The 23293-nt window shown below is 49.0% G+C and overlaps 2 protein-coding genes across 8 annotated transcripts; both read left to right on the plus strand.

The window, feature by feature from the left end:
• The first annotated feature begins 443 nt into the window (after positions 1-443).
• On the plus strand, positions 444-7909 carry FANCG (FA complementation group G). 7 transcript variants are annotated; one of them, XR_009051583.1, is made up of 16 exons: positions 444-575; positions 705-825; positions 1021-1111; positions 1474-1605; positions 1837-2039; positions 2541-2676; positions 2854-2984; positions 3089-3235; positions 3800-3951; positions 4323-4389; positions 4648-4937; positions 5087-5133; positions 5311-5466; positions 5921-6044; positions 6174-6409; positions 7777-7909. XR_009051583.1 is itself a non-coding variant. In XM_057724852.1 (15 exons), exons 1-15 carry the CDS (start codon positions 526-528, stop codon positions 6280-6282), a joined length of 1956 nt encoding a protein of 651 aa, XP_057580835.1. In that variant the 5' UTR covers positions 444-525; the 3' UTR covers positions 6283-6543. The 7 variants fall into 7 exon arrangements, 4 of the variants coding, with proteins under 4 accessions (XP_057580835.1, XP_057580836.1, XP_057580838.1 ...); XR_009051584.1 differs by lacking the exon at positions 7777-7909 and having other exon boundaries at positions 5953-6044; positions 6174-6543; XR_009051585.1 differs by lacking the exon at positions 7777-7909 and having other exon boundaries at positions 5311-5456; positions 6174-6230.
• On the plus strand, positions 7909-22130 carry VCP (valosin containing protein). Its single transcript, XM_057724851.1, has 17 exons — positions 7909-8049; positions 11954-12065; positions 12251-12423; positions 13512-13654; positions 14187-14317; positions 14849-14980; positions 15850-15952; positions 16596-16729; positions 16808-16943; positions 17302-17414; positions 17803-17967; positions 18059-18181; positions 18443-18655; positions 18851-19159; positions 19440-19595; positions 21159-21313; positions 21464-22130. The coding sequence occupies exons 1-17, from the start codon at positions 8033-8035 to the stop codon at positions 21567-21569; spliced, it is 2421 nt and encodes an 806-aa protein (XP_057580834.1). The 5' UTR covers positions 7909-8032; the 3' UTR covers positions 21570-22130.
• The last annotated feature ends 1163 nt before the right edge of the window (positions 22131-23293 follow it).

Genomic DNA, 23293 nt, shown 5'->3' on the forward strand with positions numbered 1-23293 from the left:
TACATGCGGTTGAGCGGACTGTGGTAAGCGTGTTGGTGCTTCATGGTGAACAGGAATAGGATGAGCCGATTACCGAGGGCCTAGGTCTCCGGCCAGTTTTTTTTTTTTTTGAAGGCATTTCTGGGGCTGGACTTTTCTTGGCGCCTCCCCGGCGGTACTACAACTTCCAGCATGCACCGCACGGGCCAACTCTTCACGGCAAGGGAAGTGCCCCGCAGACCTGGACGTGTGGCTGCAAGGGGCGGGCTGAGCAAAGGGTTCCGAGTCTTTGAGGTCGACTTCTCAAGACTTTGGCCTCCGCCAAGGCTGAGCAGCGGAACGGCGATCCATAGGACCTCCCGGGTCAGATACGCCCCCGGCTTGCGGCTCGCCTAAGCCTCCCTCTTTGGTCTGGCTCCGACTCGTTTCTTCCTCCAGTTTCCGCGGGGAGTAACCCTTGAAGACGACCAACCACAGCCGAGCATTTTGCCAACGGGACCAACCAGAGGCGCGGGTGGAAGAGGCGGGTGGGTGGAAAAGGCGCGGATGGAAGCTCCGCCAGGCGGCCAGGGGAGCGTCCGTTTCTCCCGGAAAGGGTAGGCCGCCCCGGCTGGAACCCTGAGGGGAGCAGAGGACCCTTGGCGGGGTGCGGAAGTGCACGGCCCCCTCCCCGTTCAGTGGGGGCTTCCAAGGGGCCAGGCTTACGCTTTAGCAGCCCCTTTCAGGTGTCTGGGCCCAGCCTCGGCCACCATGGCTCACAAGACTCCACTGGGCTCTTCAGCATCACAAGCCAGCTGCCTGGATCTGTGGAGGGAAAAGAATGACCAGCTAGTTCGACAGGCCAAGGTAACGCGGTTGCTGGGACCCTCGCGTTGCAACCCTAAAATACCAGAAAAATGGTATGCAGTGGATTTACCTTGACCGATGGGGAGGGGCTGAGCTTGACCTCCCCCAAAGAGCCAGAAATGGCTAGAGAATGACATCCCTTGCCGCAGCTGCAAGGGGATAGGAAAGGACTGTACCTCACCCCACATTTGGCAGGTTGCTCAGGACTCAGGTCTGTCTCTGAGGCGACAGCAGTTGGCTCAAGATACACTGGAAGGGCTCAGAGAACTTCTCCATAGTCTGCAGGGTAAGTAGGGTCCTCCGCCGGATGGTCACTCCCTTCCTCTACAGCCAGAGACCAGTTCCTCTTCTGCATTTTTGGGATTGAGGAGATTATCAGGGGGTAAGTGGTCCTGTTTAAAGCACAGACGGGACTGGAATGGAATGGTCTTTGTACAGGTGAATCTCTCTCCTCCTTGCGTGTGCGCACGCACACAGCAGCAGCAGCACTTGAAGAAATGGTTTCCAGAATGGTCTATTTGGAAAACTTTCTGCCCTTCCCAAACTCTCTCTCCAAAGGGTGGGTTCTTTAGTGAGGCCATTTTGGTTGGGGTGGGGTGATCTCTTTCCCCTGAGAGTGGTCTGTGAGACCAGCATTTGTTGCTCCAGGGCTCCCTGCAGCTGTTTCTGTTCTCCCCTTGGAACTGACCGTCATCTGCAACTTCATTACCCTGAGGGCAAGCCTGGCCCAGGGTTTCACTGAGGACCTGGCACAGTATATCCAGCAGGGCCTAGAGAGAGGTGAGGGCCAGAGATTGCCTTCTGCACCCCTGTCAGCCTCAGTCTGGGCTTAAGTTCTTGCAAGGGGGATAGGAGGAGCAACGTAATCTGTCACCTCCACAGAGATGCCCTTCTCTTATCCTCCGTGTGCACCTCACACCAGGAGCACGTTTGTGACCTTTGGGCTCTTGCAGAGAAGGAAAGCCAAAGATGAGATTCTACCTCAGCTGTATGTGTGTGTATACTCTACAGTGTTGGAGACCCAGGAGCAGCTGGAGGCCAGGCTGGAACATGGGCTCAGGGGACTGTGGGAGTCCGTCCTCCATATTTCGTCCCTTCTTCCGGAGCTGCACACTGCCCTTCATCACCTTGCTGGCCTGCAGGCTGCCTTCTGGCTGAGCACTCACCGTCTTGGGGACCTGACCTTGCTGCTGCAGACACTGAATGTTAGCCAGGTAATTCAGGTAGTGATCTGGATCTAAGGGTCTCTTTCCTCCTACCTTTCCTAGCTGCGGTATCATCATTATGTGCTGGAAAGGTTTTTGGGTTGGTGTTCAGGACCCAGGTTCTCTCAGGGACTTTTAGGTGACCTTGCTCTGGTTTGTTACTCATTGGAGGGATTCTCTTGGGAGCTTGATTATCTTGGGTAGAATTAGGACTCTCATGAGCTTGCTGAAGTCAACTTCCAGCCTCAGTCTTTTCATCAGTAACCCAAACATGGTCCTTGCCCTGTGTCTTCGTGGGCTTACCCTGAGTGAGGAGACTCATTAAAATAGATCATCACTGTTTGAGGTTTTTCTTCCTCCCTTTATCCTTGCTCCACAGCTATCAACCTCTTAGAATTGAGGGAACAAGAATCAGGAGGATCCTTGAGTTCAAAGTCCAGCCAGGGTAGACTGAGATAGGAGAAGGGGTAGTTGCAGGGTTGGAGCCTCTGATCATCCTTCTTTCCCCAGAGCAGGGCCTCTGAGGATCTGCTGCTGCTTCTGAAAACTTGGAGGCCTCCAGCTGAGGAGTCAGATGCTCCGTTGACCCTGCAGAATGCCCGGGGCTTGAGGGATGTCCTCCTGACAGCATTTGCCTGTTGCCAAGGCCAGCTAGCAATCTGACTTGTCCCTTCCTCCCCACTCCCTGTCTTAAGGGGTGTTCTGGGCTCACGTCTTCTCTGTCCTGTACCATTCAGCTTAGTGGAGCTTCTTTGTGCTCTTCTTCCCCATCATGCCCCCTGCCCTATTGGCCTCTCTAATCTCACACCCTGGTTGCCCACAGGCCTCCAGGAGCTGATCGCAGGGAACCTTCCCAGGGCACTGAGCAGCCTGCATGAAGCGGCCTCAGGTCTGTGCCCACGGCCTGTGTTGGTCCAGGTGTACACAGCCCTGGGGACCTGTCTTCGTAAGATGGTAAAGACAGACAGTCCTAGGGTGGGTTGGGGAAACCAGGGGTGTTAGGAGCAGCTTTCTGCTTTGTGAGGGTAGCTAAGGCTTGTGTCCTCTCACCCCTCTAGGGCAGTCCACAGAGAGCTCTGCTGTACTTGGTTGCAGCCCTGAAAGAGGGATCAACCTGGGGTCCCCCGCTTCTGGAGGCCTCCAGGCTATATCAGCAACTGGGGAACACAGCAGCAGAGATTGAGAGTCTGGAGCTGCTGGTTGAGGTAAGGAACTATGTCAGGCAAAGATACGGGACTGCTGAGAAAGAGAAAAACAAATATCGTATATTAACACATATATGCAGAATATAGAAAAATGGTACAAATCAACTGGTTTGCAAAGCAGAAATAGAGACACAGATGTAGAGAACAAACATATGGACAGCAAGTGGGGAAAGCGGGGAGGGTTGGGGGGGAATGAATTGGGAGATTGGGATACCAAATTGTACACTCTAAATATATGCAGTTTTGGGGCTTCCTAGGTGGCACAGTGGTTAAAAATCTGCCTGCCAATGCAGGGGACACAGGTTCGATCCTTGCTCCAGGAAGATCCCACATGCCACGGAGCAACTAAGCCCGTGTGCCAAAAAAAGAAAAAAAAATATATATATATATATGCAGTTTATTGTATGTTAACTGTATCTCAGTAAAAGTTCTTAAAAAAAACAGCAGAAAAAACTAAAAACAAAAAGATACAGGACTGCTGAGATGCTTGTGTTGGGGTATAAATAGAAGGAAGTATGGTTCCTAGAGATTATAGATATACTTTCTTCTTTTTGTTCCTTTTAGGCCTTGAGTGTCACTCATATCCCTGAAGCCCCCCAGCTTCTCATTGAGGTAGAGTTACTACTCCCGAGAACTGACCCAGCCTCACCCCTTCACTGTGGCACACACAGCCAGGCCAAGTACCTACTAGCAAGCCGATGCCTACAGACAGGAAGGTGAGGTCTACCTTGCTCACCTGAGCTCCTCTTCCCACTTTTGATGCCTCCCCTGTGGTGTGACTCTGTTTCTGTTCTTGTGAGTTGTGGGGATAGACAAGTCAGGGGCAGGACATGGGTCCCCACTCTCAGCTTCCTGCCTTGCTGCTGGACCTGGACTGAGGACTCTTTACCCAGACACTAACCTCCTGTGCCTTGAAAACTATATAAAGTCTTCTCCTAAATCCAGTCTGTAAATAGTAGAGATCTATACTGAGCCAGTGTTGGAGTCCTAAAACCTTACCCTCCCCACACCCCAGGGCCCTTAGCTAAGAGCCCTTGGAGGGCCCTGGGATGGCCTATGGTGAGGCTCATGGGTTATGACTCTTCAGGGCAGAGGATGCTGCAGAACATTACCTGGACCTGCTGGCTCTGTTACTGGATAGCTCAGAGCCAAAGGTGGGTATGTCATGTTTCTCTGCAATGGGTGGGAGGGTTGGAGTCTCCTTTGGAGTAGAGCAGGACTGCTTTTTTCTGACTTCTCCTGTGCTGTTCTTTCTGTCCAGTCTGGGGGACCAGACTGGGAAGGTCCCCAGAACAAGGGGGATCCAGGGCAGCAAGCAACGGGTGGTTTCTGCATGATACCAGAGCCTGGTGAAGAGGTTGGGGGTGGTGGCTGATGTTTCTTCAAGACACTGAATTCTCCTCCTACCCCAGTTCTCCCCACCCCCATGCCCTCCAGGGCCCTGTGTGCCTGAGGTGTTCTTGGAGGCAGCAGCAGCGCTGATCCAGGCAGGCCGAGCCCAGGATGCTTTGACTGTATGTGAGGAGCTGCTTAGCCGCACGTCATCTCTGCTTCCCAAGAGGCCCCGGCTGTGGGAAGATGCCAGAAGAGGAACCAAAGAGTCACCACACTGCTTACCCTGGGTCTCTGCCACCTATCTGCTTCAGGGCCAAGCTTGGGTGCAACTGGGGGCCCAAAAGGAGGCAATTAGTGAATTCAGCCGGTGAGCCCAGGAAGCCAACCAAGACCCTAGGGGAAATGTGAAGGGATAATTTTCTAATTGGGACCTGAGTTGGTGAGCTCCATTCTTACCTACTCACCCCAGAGTTTCTGAGGTTGACTTCTTTACCCCTGCTCTGTGTCCCACTTCAGGTGTCTTGAACTGCTCTTCCAAGCCACACCCAAGGATAAAGAACAAGGTGATCTAGATTCTCAGTTTTCCTCTGTGGTGGTGGTGGTGGTTTCCTTTCCATGTGTCCTAGCCCACCAGGAAGTTTAAGAGAAAGAGACTACAAACACAAGAGACAGAGAGGGGACTTGAGGTTTTGGTGACTGTGTGGCTGGGAACACGTCTTGACTTTGGGAGTGGTCCCCAGGCCCTGCTTCCAGCTGTGAGCAGAGGTGTACGTCGGATGTGGCACTACAACAGCTTCGGGCGGCCACCCTGATTAGTCGTGGACTGGAATGGGTTGCCAGTGGCCAGGATACCAAAGCCTTGCAGGACTTCCTTCTCAGTGTGCAGGTATGCCCAGGTATGTACATGTGCAAGACAGCTATGCACAAATGCGTAAGGACAGAAAGCGCCATGGGGGAGGTACTTGGGGATTAGTGTAAGAGTTTTGTTCCTTGATACAAGGGGTGAATTGGGTTGTGCCTGTATATATGTAGGGATATATACAGGTGTGCAGATATAGGCAAGATATATACAGATGTGTATGAAGTCCTCTCAGGAGTTTGCTAGGCTTCCCAGTGTCTTCAGACACAAAGACCATAACTGCTGAGAGTGTGTTGGGCAGGAGCAAGGTCAGCTGAGCCCTTTGTCCTGGGCAGGCAGTGCCCAGGGATAGGCATTGTTGGCACGGATGTATCCCTGGTTCCATATAGGCAAGACACTTCCCTGCTCTAGGCCTTAGTTTCCCCATTTATAAAATGATGCTTAAATCTGTGTCAAGTTCTAAGGCTTTGTACTCTGGGGTGGGGCTACAGGTAATCGAGACGCCTCCTTTCACCTGCTTCAGACTCTGAGGAGGCTGGATCGGAGGGATGAGGCCGCTGCTCTCTGGCGGAGGCTGGAGGCCCAAACTGAGTTGCCACAGGAGAATGCTACATGGTGAGGTTGGGGGACAGCTAGTGTCCTGGAGTCCTTGGGCCTTTTGGGAGTGATGGTGAATGAAAGGGAGGGAATGGCTGCCCAGTCTTCTGTCTGTCCTCCCTTAGATATCACCCTGTTTGCTTTCAGGTCTCTTCCCCTGTACCTAGAAACCTGTTTTGGCTGGATCCGTCCCCCTGACCGTGAAACCCTTCTTGAGGAATTTCGGACGTCTCTGCTGGAGACTTGTGACCTGTAGCTGCCACATTTCAAAGAACCTGAGCTGGGGCCTCAGTGGGCCATCTGTGGGGAGGGCTTTCTGCTATAACATCCTTGGATTATGTGGCTGGAGCTGACCATTCCAGTATAAGTCTGGCATCAGAGAGGTTGGTGGTAGTCCTGCAAAATTTCTGGTTCCAGAAGAAGCCCCCCTTCCACCAACAAGGCATTGACTTTGCTCATAGCACCTTTTTTCCTGTTTCCATTTTCATGTGTTGAGTAAAATTTTTTATCTATCTCTTGTCTGCCTACTACCTATACTTGAGTGGGAAGGCTCACAGCTGTCTGATTCAGTCGAGTGCTGGTTGTCTATGATACCCTCTCCCAACATCAACTACCTTATGAGCCTCAGGAGAAAGGGCTACAGGAATCCTTACTCGGGAAGCAGTGCCTTTAATCCTTCTTGTTGCCTAAAAGCAAAACCCCAAAGCCCAGGATCCTTTGTGAGGTGACAGAATGGGTGGAGTTAGGTCCAGAAGGTGATGTGGGCAGGCCTCTTAGGAGAAGGGCAAGTATCTGATTCTTAGAGGGGAAGAGACAAGCAGACCTGTGAGTCTCTCAGAATGACTCCCCAGCCCCTCCCTAATCCCAAATTTGGATTTCCACTGTCTGAGTCAAATGTGTCAGTGTGGATAGGGGCTGAGGGGTGAACTCAGTCAACAGGCCCCCAACGCTGCCTATTGAATATACTCAGGGCTAGCTGGCCTTTTGGGCCCGAGGACTTCAAGTCTCATCATACAATTTTCTTGCTGCTTTGGGCTCTGTTGAGTCTGCTGTGTGCTCTGTAGTTGCCTTTTGACTCCTTTCTGGACTTGGGTGTCCTCCCTCCTTTAGCCGTTAGTATTAATACTCAGTGGTAAGAAGCATGTATCTCCAGGCCCTGAGGAACTGTAAAGCCTATGGGATTAGGATTACCAAAGGGTGCAATGACAATAGGGTAGAGTGGATTCAGAACTGGGGTGCTAGTCAAAGAGTCCAGAATAGAGGTGGCTGGAGCCAGCGTTTTGAAGGAGCAAGGAGAGGGGTTAGGGTGGATACTCAGGTTTTGGAAGAAGACGGGTGTGTAGGTTATCACAACAGGACTAGACTAATACAAGGGCTCAATCCATTGTGCCAGGTTTTTCTAACAGGATAAGCTCAGGAGCCAATGAACTGGAGCCAAGTGGGAGAGTCAGCCTCCCGGGGATAAAAGGCTCTCCTTTCGCCGGTCGATCTGGCCCTATTGCTTTCGTTGATTGGTCGAGAATCCCAATCCGTCGAGGAAGCATAGCGTTGCGGCCAATTGACGTGGCGTTACTAGGCGTGTTGCATCCCTGAGGCGGGAGCCAGGCCGCGAGCGAATTTCCTGATTGGCTCGGGTCCGCGGGTTGCTGGGGAGAGGTGCGGAGAGGCGGGCTGGAGTCCCCAGGGCAGGCGCTGATTGGCTGAGGTGGGAGCACCTCTCCTTCCGATGATTCGGCTCTTCTCGGCTCAGTCTTAGCGAAGCGTCTGCAGCCGTCGTTTGAGTCGTCGCTGCCGCTGGCCCCTCGCGGATCAGACGCCAGCGTCGCCCGCCCGCCCACCGCTCCGGTGCTGCTGGGAGGAAGCGAGAGGGAGGCCGTCTGCGGGTTCGTCGCCGCCGCTCGCCCCCCGCCCGGGAGAGCCGAGCCCCGGCCCAGTCTGTCGCCTGCCACCCCTCGTAGCCGTTACCCGCGGGCCGCCACAGCCGCCGGCCGGGAGAGGCACGCGCCATGGCCTCTGGAGCTGAGTGAGTGTGTGCGCGCGCCCGTCCGCCCGCTGCGGGTGCGCGCACCGGGAGACCCGCTGCGCTGGGTAGGCCCGGCCGGGCCTGGCTGTGGGCGCGTCTAGGAGGTGGAGACAGGGAAGGAGGGAGAGGGAAGGCGAGGAAGGGGGCGAAGGAGGAGCCGCGGACCCCGCTGGGCTCGGCTGCGCCCCCGCGCGCCCCCTAGGCGGGGCTTGCGTTGGGCCTGGGTCGGGGCCTGGGCCAGATCGTGCTGTGTCATGCAGGCCCGGGCCGGCCTGATTGGCTCTCTTGGGACTGCCGTCCCGGCCTAGTGAGGTCTGCGGGCCCACACTGCCGGCGCGGAGCCCCGGGGCCTTGGCGCGCCCACCTGCGCCCCGGCCTACCACCCGCTCTAGGCCTTTGGTCCCCGGGGAGTGCAGGCCCCGCGGGCCCAACGCCCTAAGTGCGCCCGGTGGGCGTGGACTCCGGGCCACGTGAAGGCCTGAGGAGCCCGGAGACCGAGGCGGCGGCCGGAGCAGCGGAAGGCCTGGCGAGCTCAGGGACGCTCACGACGGCCCTTTTAGAGCCGGGTCGGCCTGGCCCGTGGTTGGCATCCTCTACGACCTGAGGAGTGAGAGGCTGTTAGGGAGAGGGCGGGCAGCCTTTCGCATCTGGCTGCCTTCATACTTTAGGCCTGTTGTTTTTCATACGAGAAGACTTTAGTAAGTTTTCCTTGATGTTGTGAAATGGGGTTCATTAGGTTCTTGCTAAAATTACTCAGTTCGTATTTTGTGGGCCTTTCTAGATTTTAGCCTTTGTGGTGTGAAGGTTAGAGTTTCCTTAACTAGTCAAACACACACGTTCCTTTCCCTAAGCAGTTATGCTGAGAAATCCTGGGCCCTCTACTCAGGAAAGCAGCAGGTAAAACCTGGTCACCTCTGCCCATTTTAGAATTAAGAACTTTAGATATTTGCGGGGGGTAGACACCGCCACCTATGGAAACCTTCTATGCAAATCACCTTCCTGAGATGTGTTCCTTTTTTTCAAGTTTCTGAATTGAGATGAAGTATTATTCAGGTGCGTATTTAAAAGGACTACTTAATAATGAAAGTAGTCTCTTAGTCTTTTTTTTTTTTTTTTATAAATTTATTTATTTTATTTATTGGCTGTGCTGGGTCTTCGTTGCTGCACACGGGCTTTGCACACGGGCTTTCTCTAGTTGCTGAGAGCGGGGGCTACTCTTCATTGTGGTGCGCAGGCTCCTCATTGTAGTGGCTTCTCTTGTTGTGGAGCACAGGCCCTGGCGCGTGGGCTTCAATAGTTGTGGCACATGGGCTCAGTAGTTGCGGCTCACGGGCTCCAGAGCACAGGCTCAATAGTTGTGGCACATGGGCTTAGTTGCTCCATGGCATGTGGAATCTTCCCAGGGCAGGGCTCGAACCCGTGTCCCCTGCATTGGCAGGCAGATTCTTTACCACTGCACCACCTAGGAAGTCCCCAGTCTCTTAGTCTTTAATTTCCAAGACTAGAAGTAAAAGTCCAAAATTCTTGAAACCTGGCATCATAGTTTCTGATCACTAGGTCATCTTGATGACTCTTACGTGAACTCTGTCCAAGTCCCCTGTGGCCCACTGGGGTTTTGGAATGGGCCTGACTCTTGCAGAAGACCAGGGGGATGTCCCCAAAGAGCTTCCAGTATTGCTGTTGGCCCATGATCAAGCTGAATTCCCTCATTTAGAGGTTACTTCCTTTGATCTCAGTAAATAGATGTGGAATTAAAGGTCTTTACTTTAAGGGAAGAGCATCCCACTCATCTCCAGTGCCGAGGTGAGGAATGGTAGGCAGATTGGAGGTTTTCCTAGTATGCAGCTTTGGGGTTAAAATACAAACTGATGACTAGAGGCATCTGGCATTTTATTTTTCTCTAGCCCTGGTCCATCAAAGAAAGATGGGCAAACCCTTGAAGGGTATTTTGATGCATGAGGGAGAGGGAGAATTGATGGATTTAAATTCCCCTCAGCTCTCATATTGACCATGCTTGCTTTCCAGGGTGTTGATAAGCATTGGAAGAATATGCCTCTGCAGCATTGTGACCACCACTTTTGGGTTGGGGGCGGCAAGTTTAAGCTAAGGAAACTCCACTCTTGGAAACTAGTTTAAAGGGAGTGAATAAAGATGCAGCCTGTGTGAGAGGGTCAGCAGAAAACTTACAGCTTTTTTAGATGAATGGGATTTGTATTTCTTTTGAGTGTATCAGGACCAAAAGATGTAAAAAATCCCGTAACTCCCTAGCTGGTATTCTAGAGCATAGGCATCTTTTTTCTTGCAAGTTGTGAAGATGTTTCCAATAGGAATACTATTTTGTCTTGTTTTGTTGACTGATAATCCCCAGATCCTGGAACGGTGCCTGATGTATTTTATTTATATGTATATACATATATACACACACTTGGTCACTTGTTGAGTGAAGAAATAATCCATGGAAAAGTTTCCTTTTTATTTATTTCTTGGCTTCTTCCATTGTCTGGCCTCCTTATTTTAGTTAATGCTCATGTTTTCCTGAGCCTTACTAAGAGGAGGTAACTCTTCAGAGGGAGAGGCCACTGAGTCTAGTTAGTGAAGGCTGAAGATGAGTTGGTGAGAAATTGGTGTTGGGTGAATGATTTTAGCTTCCAGGAAATGGTAGAAATTATTTGATAGTTCAAACTGAGTGCAGACTCAGGCAACCTTGATTTGGGCAAGAGGGATTTGGATTTGCCCCATGTCTCAGCATTTCTTGGTTTTAAATTTTTTGTTTGTTTTTTCAAATATGGTGGTCTTTATGCTTTGCCTTTCTGTGGTACATAGAATGCTCTGGCATTCAGGTTTAGCCAATTAGAAGGATAATGCTAATGATTCTTCATTGTTCCCAGGCTTGCTCTGTGGGGCTTGGGGCTTCCCCAAGCCCTGTGGGTGGCTGTCTTGCTCACTTCCTTCTGCAAGAGGGTTAGCAAAGAAAGCACTTGTGTTGTGTTCTGCAGTGCTAATCGTACTGACCATTGATAGCATATGCCATGCGTTGTGTTGAACATTTTGCATTCATTATCTCACTTAAGACAGTAATCCTCTGAGATGGGTGCTACTATTTTACAGTCCCCATTTTACAGATGAGGACATCAGCCTCCAGAGAGGTTAAATAACTTGCCCAAGATCACAGTTGAATGGCAGGGTTGGGATTCAGACCCAACAGGTCTGACTAAAGAGCCCCTTCTCTTAATCACTATTCTATACTGTCTAAGGCTATTTTCATTTCTCTAAATATTGCTCAGTCTCCACTTCTATTTTGTTTTCTTAGTTTCCTGACCCTGGGGCAAGATTACCTGGGGCCTTACAGCTAGGATACCAGTACTCAGAATACTAAGAGTTGCTGGAACAGTGATTGTAATATGCACTTGATATATCACTCTTCTTGATCTTGGCTGAATTTCTCTTCATTTGAGCTCTCTGTGTAGGGACAGCTTCATCTATGCACTATTTCTTTTCTTCTTCTTCTTTTTTTTTGGTCATTTTTTTCTTCTTCTTTTTTTCCTTTTTTGGCTGCATTGGGACTTCGTAGCTGCCTGCAGGCTTTCTCTAGTTGTGGCAAGCAGGGGCTACTCTTCCTTGCAGGGCTTGAACTTCTCACTGCGGTGGTTTCTCTTGTGGAGCACAGGCTCTAGGCGTGTGGGCTCAGTAGTTGTGGCACATGGGCTTAGTTGTTCCACAGCATGTGGGATCTTCCCCGAACCAGGGCTCAAACCCATGTCCCCTGCATTGGCAGGCTGATTCTTAACCACTGCGCCACCAGGGAAGTTCTGTGCACTATTTCTTTCCTAGGTGTGAGTTTTAGAGGCTGGTGGGGGCCCTTGCTGGAATATGTTTTGGGACTGACTTCATTTTCTCTTTCTAGTTCGAAAGGTGATGATTTATCAACAGCCATTCTTAAACAGAAGAACCGCCCCAATCGGTTAATTGTTGATGAAGCCATCAATGAGGACAACAGTGTGGTATCCTTGTCCCAGGTAAGTTGGGTCCACAGTCCAATCTTTGCTTATTGCACTTAACCTGAGGGCTTTTCCCAGGTTTGTTTTCTCATTTTTCTTGCAGTGACCACAGATAGAGTGGGGTTTACTGGGAATCCCAACCTCCAGGGCTGCTGCTTACCCCCTGGCCCAGTGACCCAAAGGCCTTAACCTTCTTTCCTCAGCCCAAGATGGATGAGCTGCAGTTGTTCCGAGGTGACACAGTGTTGCTGAAAGGAAAGAAGAGGCGGGAAGCTGTGTGCATTGTGCTTTCTGATGACACATGTTCTGATGAGAAGATTCGAATGAATAGAGTTGTTCGGAATAACCTTCGCGTACACCTGGGGGATGTCATCAGGTGTGTGTGGGGTTCTTGGCCCCTCAGGGATGGGAGGCCAGAGACAGCCTGCGTTACAGGCAGTACCCCTAACAAAGGCCTTGGCAACTGCAGATATTGGGAGCTTGCAGAAGACTTATGTTTCTAGGTTATCTTTAGGTTTTCGTTCTGCCTCTGGGACTTCAAAATCTGCCTCTGCATGACCCTTGGGACAAGTTGGCATTTCTGTGACTTTATTGGTATCTTTATTTTTTTCTACCAGAGGTATAACTTACCACACCTTAGACCCTGGTTTAGGATGCCATTTGGGGGTATCTGCCGAGTAACCTTACACCTGGGTTGCATTAATGGCTTTTGTTGGGGCTAGAATGAGAAGGGAGTATGGGCATGAAAGGTGGACTCCTAGCAGGTTTGTATAAAGATCCCAGTTAATCTTGGAGAGAGGCATAGTTTGAGCCATACCCAGGATAGCTCCAGTCTGAGTGCTTTTAGACTTAACTTTAGGCAAGAGGCATCCCTATCTTGGAGTCCTCTCTAGCCACTGCTACCCAGCCATCTGTCACCTGGCCAGGAACATCTCAGGCTTTTGATTCTTTTTCATGGATTCTAGGTTTCATGTAGCCTTCTTCCTGGAGGTGCTTAGTCACTTTGTCAAGGTGCTCTGACCACCTGACTGAGATTATTTTTTCACTTCTATTTCTCTGACGCTGACATTTGTCAGACTGAGGTCTCCCTTTGTAATACTGGGTTACCAATATTAACTAGAGTAGGCCATCCTGGGATATCTCTCGCTGAAGACCTTTCCTCTTGTGTCTTTGTGAGGGTTCCAGATGTGTGGGTCTTCCTTTCGGCTCACTGATTGGGAGTGGACAGCCCCAGCAGCTTCTTCTAGAAGCTCCCCCTACTACCCCAACCCTGCATATGACCTGTTCTGCTTGACTGTTTCTTTGCCCTCTCTCCCACCCTACCCTCCTTCCTCTCTTCACCTAAAGCCATCCCTACCTTTTCTCTTTCGCTTGCCATCAGCTGTCTGTGCCAGGCCCTTTTGGACACCCAGTGCTTGGGGCTGCATTGTGGTTGGTAACGTGGAGTCTGCTTGTCATCCTCAGCATCCAGCCATGCCCTGATGTGAAGTACGGCAAACGTATCCACGTACTACCCATTGATGACACAGTGGAAGGCATCACTGGCAATCTCTTTGAGGTTTACCTTAAGCCGTACTTCCTGGAAGCTTATCGACCCATCCGGAAAGGTGAGAGATAATTCTAGGTGATTGTAGGGATACCCAGGAGTAAAACTTGGGACATATTTGTCTCATTCTCATATGCGTGTGCATACACACATTGTGTATACATACTCATGTGTACTCTCTCCTTCCCCTCTTCCTTCCGTTTCCCCGTTCCCGCTCTTTGCTCCAGTAGAGTAAGCTATCTTCTCTTATATCTCTGAAGAAAGAGGTAGGCCATTTTGACTGTTTCACGGCCCAAAGTGTATTTAATATTTAGCACAGTTCTACCATTGGTTGTTGTGAAAGCTTTCATTATCTGTACCCCAGAAGTCAGAAACCTTCTGACATGTCAGGTTTTTGTTCACCATCTTGAGTAGCAGAGGGACTCTTCACAGTTTAGTTTTCTCTTTTTGCTTGATGCTTAATAAGATGTGGATGGGAAGGAGAAGGCAATATCTAGTGAACTTGGCATTCTAGGTCCCAGGTTCTGATGAGGAATTTCACTTGATTTGGTAATAGATACCTCTAACTGCTCTTGTGCTGATTGCTCTCACAGGAGACATTTTCCTTGTCCGGGGTGGAATGCGTGCTGTAGAGTTCAAAGTAGTGGAGACAGATCCCAGTCCTTACTGTATTGTTGCTCCAGACACAGTGATCCACTGTGAAGGGGAGCCTATCAAACGAGAGGTGAGTTCTCTCCCTGATCCTGGTACCCTACTTTGTGATTACTCAGTTGGGCAGTTGTGTGGTAGTTCCAAAGAATACCCAGACTTGATAGCTAAGCTTCTTCCCAGAGGTGGAAAAGTCTCTTGGAAGTATCTGATGCCAATAATTTTTAAAATCTAGATTGAATCTAAAGGGTGTAAGTGGTTGGAATAATTTTTGAAGAAGTAATGCTAACGATGGCACCCAGACCCCTGCCCATCTCCCACAGTTTCTAGCTTCAGGTCTTAAGGGAGCCCATCCCAGTAAGACTAAGGACAGTGCAATAGGGAAAGGCTATGCTAGAAATCTTTGCCTTGGCAAAAATAAATAAATAATAAAAATAAAACAAAAGATATCTTTCCCTTTGGATTTTTAGAGTTGTTCTTTGAGGCATGATCCCCTTAGAGAAGGATCTTCTCATACAGCAGATTTCTCCAAACCAGATTTAGAGAAACTCAGCTTTTGCCGATTGTAGTATTCCTACCTTCTTTTCTTTGTCTCTTCCATATTCAGGATGAGGAAGAGTCTTTGAATGAAGTGGGCTATGATGACATTGGTGGCTGCAGGAAACAGCTAGCTCAGATAAAGGAGATGGTGGAGCTGCCCCTGAGACATCCTGCCCTCTTTAAGGCAATTGGTGTGAAGGTGAGCATCCTGGGCTCTGTGGGATATAGTCTAGGGTGGTGTGTTTCATCATCTCCTTGGATTAGAGAGGAAGTACTGTGTTTGAGTTTATAGAGGGCTTTAAATTCATTAAAGCTACCAGTGGTCTAGAACACAGTAGGCCAATTAAGTTCTCTGTTGCATTTTTTTTCTTAATTACAACACTTCAAAATCTAAAAACCATTTTTATCTAACGGACCCTATAAATAAAATCTCACCATAGTTGGCCAACTTGTCTAGAACAGTGCTGCCCAATAGAAGTAGAAGATAAGGAAATTTGCAGAGTGTGAAGGATCTTGAGGCCAAAATATTTGAGAACTGCTGGTGTTCCCGTATCATGGGACACCCTGAAGATGAAAGACAACTTCAAAGAGGAAAACTTGTGGTTGTTGGTAAGGGAAGGCACTCCAACATGATAATAAATCCTGGAGGGTTGTGATTACTGGAGTGAGGGAGCCTCTGGCCAACACTGTTAAATATTTAAGCTAGACCTCGGCTCTTGTCTGTGTAAAGTCAAGCCCTTGGCCTAATGGCCTCTTTCTTTTCCTAGTCCCAGGATCTTCAGACTCAGTCACACTGAGTCTCTTAGTGTGGTTTCTCTGCTCTTTGTCTCCTATGCATATTGTCAGCTTTGTAGCGGTACTTTCTCTGCCTCTAAGAGGAGTGAGTATGCTTGAGGTAAACTGTCTTCCTAGCAGCTGCTGCTTGAGGGCTTATTCTTACTGGTGTCAGAGTTGAGCTCTGATTTTCACCCCCTCTAAATGGAGCCCTTGTCGAGCCATTTTAGAGTGGCTGGGGTTGGGAGAAGTTGGGAGTCTGAACCTAATCACACCCTCTCTACTGGTCCTTAGCCTCCTCGGGGAATCCTGCTCTATGGACCTCCTGGGACTGGAAAGACCCTGATTGCTCGAGCTGTGGCAAATGAGACTGGTGCCTTCTTCTTTTTGATCAATGGTAAGAGCCTTGGTTCACTTTGTGTTTGGCTGGACTGAACTCTGAGCTGAGCATGATCCAGTCTCATGAACTGGAGAACTCACAGACGTGTCCATTTGTATACATATCCTTGTGTATACTTTAATATCTCTCTTCTAGAGTACATTGCAGGCAGATAAGAAACCAAGGGGATGGTATTCTACTTTGGTGCCCCCTGATTTATCCCCCCTTGAAAAAGATCATGGATAGGTTGAAGACATTTAAGAGGAGTTAAGTTAGAATGAGAACTCACAATGTCTATGCTTACTTATTTGAGGTTTGGGGAAAGACTGGCTGAGATCAGCTCTCTCTTTGAGAATGGTATTTAGCTGGTAGAGGTCCAGCTGGTGTGCTGCTTCTGCTCTGGCCAGAGGTCCCAGATCATCTACTGTCATCACCTTCATACTTTCAGCTCAACTGTGAGATAAGTGTATTGAGCCCCTTGACTTTATCCTGGCTTGCTGGCTACCCTGGGATAATGGTTAGTAGGGGCTGTAAGAAAGTAGGCAAGGGTTACCACATTCTCACCCAAGAGCTGTCTCTGGACTGGGCAAGCAAGATATCTGATTTCTTTTGAGATTGAGGAAGGATGTTTTGTCATTGCATCCATTCTGTATGCTTTCAGGTCCTGAGATCATGAGTAAGTTGGCTGGTGAGTCTGAGAGCAACCTCCGTAAAGCCTTTGAAGAGGCTGAGAAGAACGCTCCTGCTATCATTTTCATTGATGAGTTGGATGCCATCGCTCCCAAAAGAGAGAAAGTAGGAACTTACCTTAGGGGATAGTGGGGTGTTGAAAGGTCCTGACTTCACTTCTGACCAGACATTCTGTCCTGACAGACCCATGGGGAGGTGGAGCGGCGTATCGTATCACAGTTGTTGACCCTCATGGATGGCCTAAAGCAGAGAGCACATGTCATTGTTATGGCAGCAACCAACAGACCCAACAGCATTGACCCAGCCCTACGGCGATTTGGTAAGGACCCCAAATTTCTCTTTTTGCTGTCCTTGCTCATGGGCAGATTATGGCTCTGTTGGGCTTAATCCTGTTGATCCCACATCTGTCCTTCATCTAAGTCACGTAATCCTGAGGATTTCTTGAAGCTCTGTGCAGTGTTAGGGCCTAGGCTTCCTTTCCCTTATTCCATGTCATGTCTAGGGTGACCACCCATCCTAGTTTGCCTGAGACTGAGGGATTTCCCAGGATATGGAGCTTTCAGTTCTAACTCCAGGACATTCCTGGGCAAACTGGGATGGTTGGTCACCTTAGGCCTGCTCCTTCTTCCCTGTGTACCATAAATGATCCCTATCTATGTTTACACACTGTCTCACAGGTCGCTTTGACAGGGAGGTAGATATTGGAATCCCTGATGCTACAGGACGCTTGGAAATTCTTCAGATCCACACCAAGAACATGAAGCTGGCAGATGATGTGGACCTTGAACAGGTGGAGTGGTGATGAGGGCTGGCCAGAAGTTAGGATATCTGTTTCCAGGCAGTTGAAGGGATCTGACTAGGGACATAAGTTTCAAATTTTGATTCCTGGGCAGGGGAAGGGAAGTGATCTGAGATTGAATCTAGGCAACTAGAGTTGGCATGTTTCTCGGTTGACACTGAATTAGAGTGAACCAGAATTTTGGGGGCAGCTTTATTTCCAGGCCCCAAGTCCAGGCTTGAATACTTAAAACCCAGCTAATGAGAGGGCCACTATTATGCGTTCAGGGAAATTAGAAGATCCAGAGATAGGAGTCAGGGGAAGGGGCCAGGATTCTGTTGTCTCTGAGCTTCCTAAGGCAGGTAGGTCTCAGAATAGTAAGTAGATCTTTTCTCTGCAGGTTGCCAATGAAACTCATGGGCATGTGGGCGCTGACTTAGCAGCCCTGTGCTCAGAGGCTGCTCTACAAGCCATCCGCAAGAAGATGGACCTCATTGACCTAGAGGATGAGACCATCGATGCTGAGGTCATGAACTCCCTGGCAGTTACTATGGATGACTTCCGAGTAAGGGCTGCTCCTATATGTCAGGTACACATGCATGCATTTTGATCTCTCCCCTGGCAAGTCTCATCCTCGGTTTTTCTTCCATTTTTAGTGGGCCCTGAGCCAGAGCAACCCATCAGCACTGCGGGAAACTGTGGTAGAGGTGCCACAGGTGACCTGGGAGGACATTGGGGGTCTGGAGGATGTCAAACGTGAGCTTCAGGAGCTGGTCCAGGTAGGGTATTTGGTCCAGGGTGAGTCACCATCTCAGTACATTGTAGTTGGGCTGGGTGGTATTGAGGTGTTGCCACATTCATTGCAGGAATTGTGAGCATAATTCAGGAACCTGCTATTCTCAGCTTGGAGGCACTAAGGAGCCTGCTTTTAGGAAACCTGGATCTTACACCATGGGGTGGTGTGGGAGGATGCTTCTGTTTGGTTGGGTTTCCTTCAGACTCTGGAGGTATACCTGAACCCTCTTTCCTTTTCCTCCTAGTATCCTGTGGAACACCCAGACAAATTCCTCAAGTTTGGTATGACACCCTCCAAGGGAGTACTGTTCTATGGACCCCCTGGCTGTGGAAAAACCTTGCTGGCCAAAGCCATTGCTAATGAGTGCCAGGCCAACTTCATCTCCATCAAGGGTCCTGAGCTGCTCACCATGTGGTTTGGGGAGTCTGAGGCCAACGTCAGGGAAATCTTTGACAAGGTGAGCTGGAAGTGGCTGGGCTATCAGTTCACTTGCTTGGGGACAAGTTAGGGGCAGAGGCCGTTCTTTGGGAGAGTTAAAACCGTCTCATTCTGGCAGCTCAGCTGGGGCAGTGAAGGTCACTTTATTTTCCATTCCTTCTCACATCTGAGAGACCCAATTGTGCTGCTACTTAAGTCCATCTGTCTCACACAGGCCCGCCAAGCTGCCCCCTGTGTACTGTTCTTTGATGAGCTGGATTCGATTGCCAAGGCCCGTGGTGGCAATATTGGAGATGGTGGTGGTGCTGCTGACCGAGTCATCAACCAGATCCTGACAGAAATGGATGGCATGTCCACCAAAAAAAATGTGTTTATCATTGGCGCTACCAACCGGCCTGACATCATTGATCCTGCCATCCTGCGACCTGGCCGCCTTGATCAGCTCATCTACATCCCACTTCCTGATGAGAAGTCCCGTGTTGCCATTCTCAAGGCCAACCTGCGCAAGTCCCCAGTTGCCAAGGCAGGTGCAAGGTCTTCAGGTCATAGGCACTTGTGTGAATCTGCAGGCTGTGTGGAGTGCTGTTTGGTTCCTGGACAAGATTCCATTGGGGATTCCTGGGGTTATGGTTGAAAAGGGAAGGTGGAAGATTTGAGGGTATTAAGATAATCTGAATAAGGAATAAAACAGGGTGGCAGAAGATGGGACAGACTGGAATTGGGAGTGCTTGGGTGGCTCAAAGATCAGTGTATCACAGGGGAAGAGAGGCTGAGTGCTAAGGTAGATATGTTGCTTCTTTTAGGATGTGGATTTGGAGTTCCTGGCTAAGATGACTAATGGCTTCTCTGGAGCTGACTTGACAGAGATTTGCCAGCGTGCTTGCAAGCTGGCCATCCGTGAATCGATTGAGAGTGAGATCAGGCGAGAACGGGAGAGGCAGACCAACCCATCAGCCATGGTGAGTCTGCATCCTTTCCCTATGTGTGCCAGTCATGGGGAGCTGGGGGACAGTCCTCCTCAATGCCCTGGAATTAAGAGGATAAGGTTTTGGAAAGTTTATCTGGGCATCAAAGAGAAAAAGCTGAGCATATAACCTCTTCAGTCAGGAATTATAAAGGCTGAGAAGAGATCAGCAAAGAAACAGATGGAGCAGAGCTAAGAACCTAGAATCTGGGACTTCCCTGCTGGCCTAGCAGTTGAGACTCTGTGCTCCCAATGCAAGGGGCCCAGGTTTTCTCCCTGGTCAGGAACCTAGGTCCCACGTGTATGCCGCAACTAAGAGCCTGCATGTGGCAACTAAAGAGTCCTCATGCTGCAACTAAAAGATCCCACATTTGTGGTGCAACGAAGACCCAGCACAGCCAAATAAATAAATGAATATTTTTAAAAGGTCCATTTATTTAAAATATATATAAAGTATATATATATTTTATATATATATAAAGAACCTAGAATCTGTGGACCTATCCCTGGTGTTTCATGGACCCCCTGAATTAAATGCAAAATTTGGTTGTGTTGTGTGTGTGTGTGTGTGTGTGTGTAACCTCAATAAAGATAGGAACTCTGTATTACCTCCCTTGTTTCCCACTGTATCATGGCACAGTATTAGAGACTGATTTAATGAGTGAATAAATGGCTTTCTTGACCTTTTGGGGGGGGACCTGTGACATCCCTCCTCTGTCTCATAAAAGTTTAAAAACTACTGATATGTTGATCCTAGGGCAGTCTCATAAGTCACAGCAATTGAGTGGCCTCTCAGTAGAAGAAATAGGATGTGAGCCTGGGCTATGAAGAGAGAGTAGAATTTGGGTAAAGAAAATAAGTCACCCAGATAACCTGCTTGGAAAGCAGGATTGCAGGAATTGGGGAAACCTGGGTAGATTTAAAAGGTCATGTTGCTGGAAGTGAGGCCAGTAGGTAAGGTGTAATCCAGTTGTGATAAGCACTAAGAACCATTGACATTTTCTTTTTAAAAATTTAGGTTTATGAGGTATAATTTACATATTGTAAAGTTTACCTTTTGGACAAATACATATAAGCCCTATAACCACTACCATAATTGAGATAGACAAATTTCTATCATCCCAAGAATTTATGCCACTTTTTTTTTTTTTTTCTCCCGTGCTTTGTGGCATGTGGGATCTTAATTCCTCAACCAGAGATCAAATGTGTGCCCCCTGCAGTGGAAGCACGGAGTCTCAACTGCTGGACTGCCAGGGAAGTCCCTCTCGTGCCACTTTAATCAGCTTCTTTTCCCCACCCTAAGCCCTTAGTAACCACTGATACGAATTCTGTCCCTACAGTTTCACTTTTTTTCAGAATGCATTGACAGGTTTGAAGCAGGGCAGTGACTCAGTTTTAGGAAGGTTGGCCTAGCAACTTACTCAGGTTGGATTGGAGAGGCCCAATCCTCTAAGCCTCTGCCATAAGCTACTGTAATAATGGGGGTCAGGAAGGCCAGCAAAGGAATCCAGGCTGAGCCTTAACTAACCCTGGTGGTCTGTGTTTACCTATCCTGCAGGAGGTAGAAGAGGATGATCCAGTGCCTGAGATCCGCCGAGATCACTTTGAGGAAGCCATGCGCTTTGCCCGCCGTTCTGTCAGTGATAATGACATCCGGAAGTATGAGATGTTTGCTCAGACCCTTCAGCAGAGTCGGGGCTTTGGCAGCTTCAGGTAACTAGGTTTCAGTGGGCAGTGCTTAAGTTGTCTTGGGGAGCTATACAGCCAAGGTAGTGGGAGCCTTAAGGGGGCTAGAATGGGTTATTGTGAAACTCCTACACAAGCCCTGTCCTAACCCTCTTTTCTGCCTCTGCTTTTGTGCAGATTCCCTTCAGGAAACCAAGGTGGAGCTGGCCCCAGTCAGGGCAGTGGCGGTGGCACAGGTGGCAGTGTGTACACGGAAGATAATGATGATGACCTGTATGGCTAGGTGGTGGTGGCCAGCGTGCAGTGAGCTGGCCTGGCTGGACCTTGTTCCCTGAGGGTGGGGGCGCTCGCCCAGGAGGGACCAGGAGTGCACCCACGGCCTGCTCCATTCCTCAGTCTGAACAGTTCAGCTACGGTCAGACTCTGGACAGAAGGTTGCTGTTGCAAAAAAAAAAAATACAAAACAGAAACGATAAAATAAAAGCGATTTTCATTTGGGAGGTGGAGAGTGCATTACCAACAAGGAACTGGGCCTTGGGCCTACGCCATTTCTGTTGTAGTTTGGGGCAGTGCAGGGGACCTCTGTGGGTATGAACAAAGGCATTATCGCCATTCCCCACAGTAAAGCATCTGCACTTCACTCATTGCTACCCAAACCCTCCCTTCTTCCCCCTACCCAACCTGGGCAGGAGGGTGAAGGGCTACAGTTCTTGGGTGTTTATATAGAGTAGGTTGATTTTTATTTTACATGCTTTTGAGTTAATGTTGGAAAACTAATCACAAGCAATTTCTAAACCAAAAATGACATGTTGTAAAAGGACAATAAACGTTGGGTCAAAATGGAGCCTGAGTCCTGGCCCTTGTGCCTGCTTCTTTTCCTGGGAAGGACCTAGGGCTACTCCTCACTGCAAAGGCACTCTTCCAAATGTGAAATCCTAGAAGTAAGATTGCACCCTCTTCCCGTCCTGATTAACATTGGTATGCTGCTACCTCGCCCAGTGTCTGCAGTATCACTGGATAGGACTGCAGTGGAGGGGGAGCAGCCTGATGGAGCTCCAGATGTGGTCAATGTGGCATGCTCTACCTATATTTGATGTGGATGGTGAGACTAGGCCTGCAGAGTCCCCTTTGCCTGACCAAGGCTGGATTGGGGTGCCCTCCAAAAACCTTAAAGCTGTAGAAAGATACAGTCTCTGTCTTGAGACGGATGTTCTCTTGATGCATCTAAAATTTTCATATATTCATGTTCTGGTTGAGGATCACTTACAGTTGTGTCCACCTTTATGTAATTTGTATTATAAAAACATAGTTTTTTTCTAATATAAAATTCTAGTATTGGATGTGTTTCTTTCTAAACTAAACATCCTCCCCTGCTCCTAGTTTTTCAGATGACTGCTTGCATAGTTTTGTCCAGGTATGAAGCATCCTCTTTGTTCAACAAATACCAATGTAATCACTTAGTGCTTCTGGGATCAGTACCTTGATGTCTTATTGAAGGAGGAGTATGGTGCGGAGAAAATAATCCACTGAGTCAAGTTAGTCATTCTAGTACTTATACCAGCCTCTGGTTTGATCTACATAGATAATCTACAAGGACTCAAGATAGTTACGTTGGCTGATTAAACTTGGACTCGTGTGCTGTGAAATAGCAATATATTCTTGCACTTTTGTGATTTGCATTAACTGTCACTTGTTAACCATGACAGTTTCTCCACCAGATCCTGTCTTTGGTCCTTTGGTTTTCCCACATTTAGATATCCTGATGGCTTAACTTTCAGTCTTCCTACTCTGTATATTATCAGTCTATCTCCTGTCAATATCCCAACCTCAATAAGACCAAAGATAAAGTCTTTTGGTGAGAAGACATTTGGTACCTCTGCATTAAGATATAAGAACAGAACAGAAGGCAAAATACCACAGAATACATAGGGATACTGGTTGATATGTGATAGAAATTTGTGTTGAAATGATTGCTTTGCACTCACTTATAAAGTGTGTCTATAGGAA

This window comes from Hippopotamus amphibius, chromosome 2 (genome assembly GCF_030028045.1).
Source record: "Hippopotamus amphibius kiboko isolate mHipAmp2 chromosome 2, mHipAmp2.hap2, whole genome shotgun sequence".
NCBI classification, from domain to species: Eukaryota; Metazoa; Chordata; class Mammalia; order Artiodactyla; family Hippopotamidae; genus Hippopotamus; species Hippopotamus amphibius.

Bases quoted from the DNA above. Each gene is read 5' to 3' on its own strand.
- FANCG (XM_057724852.1), top strand. From the start codon at position 526: ATGGAAGCTCCGCCAGGCGGCCAGGGGAGCGTCCGTTTCTCCCGGAAA. The intron at 1,606-1,836 runs GTGAGGGCCAGA...TATACTCTACAG, and splicing joins CCAGCAGGGCCTAGAGAGAG to TGTTGGAGACCCAGGAGCAG. The intron at 5,467-5,920 runs GTATGTACATGT...GTGGGGCTACAG, and splicing joins CAGTGTGCAGGTATGCCCAG to GTAATCGAGACGCCTCCTTT.
- VCP (XM_057724851.1), top strand. The intron at 19,160-19,439 runs GCAGGTGCAAGG...TGCTTCTTTTAG, and splicing joins GCAAGTCCCCAGTTGCCAAG to GATGTGGATTTGGAGTTCCT. The intron at 19,596-21,158 runs GTGAGTCTGCAT...CCTATCCTGCAG, and splicing joins AGACCAACCCATCAGCCATG to GAGGTAGAAGAGGATGATCC.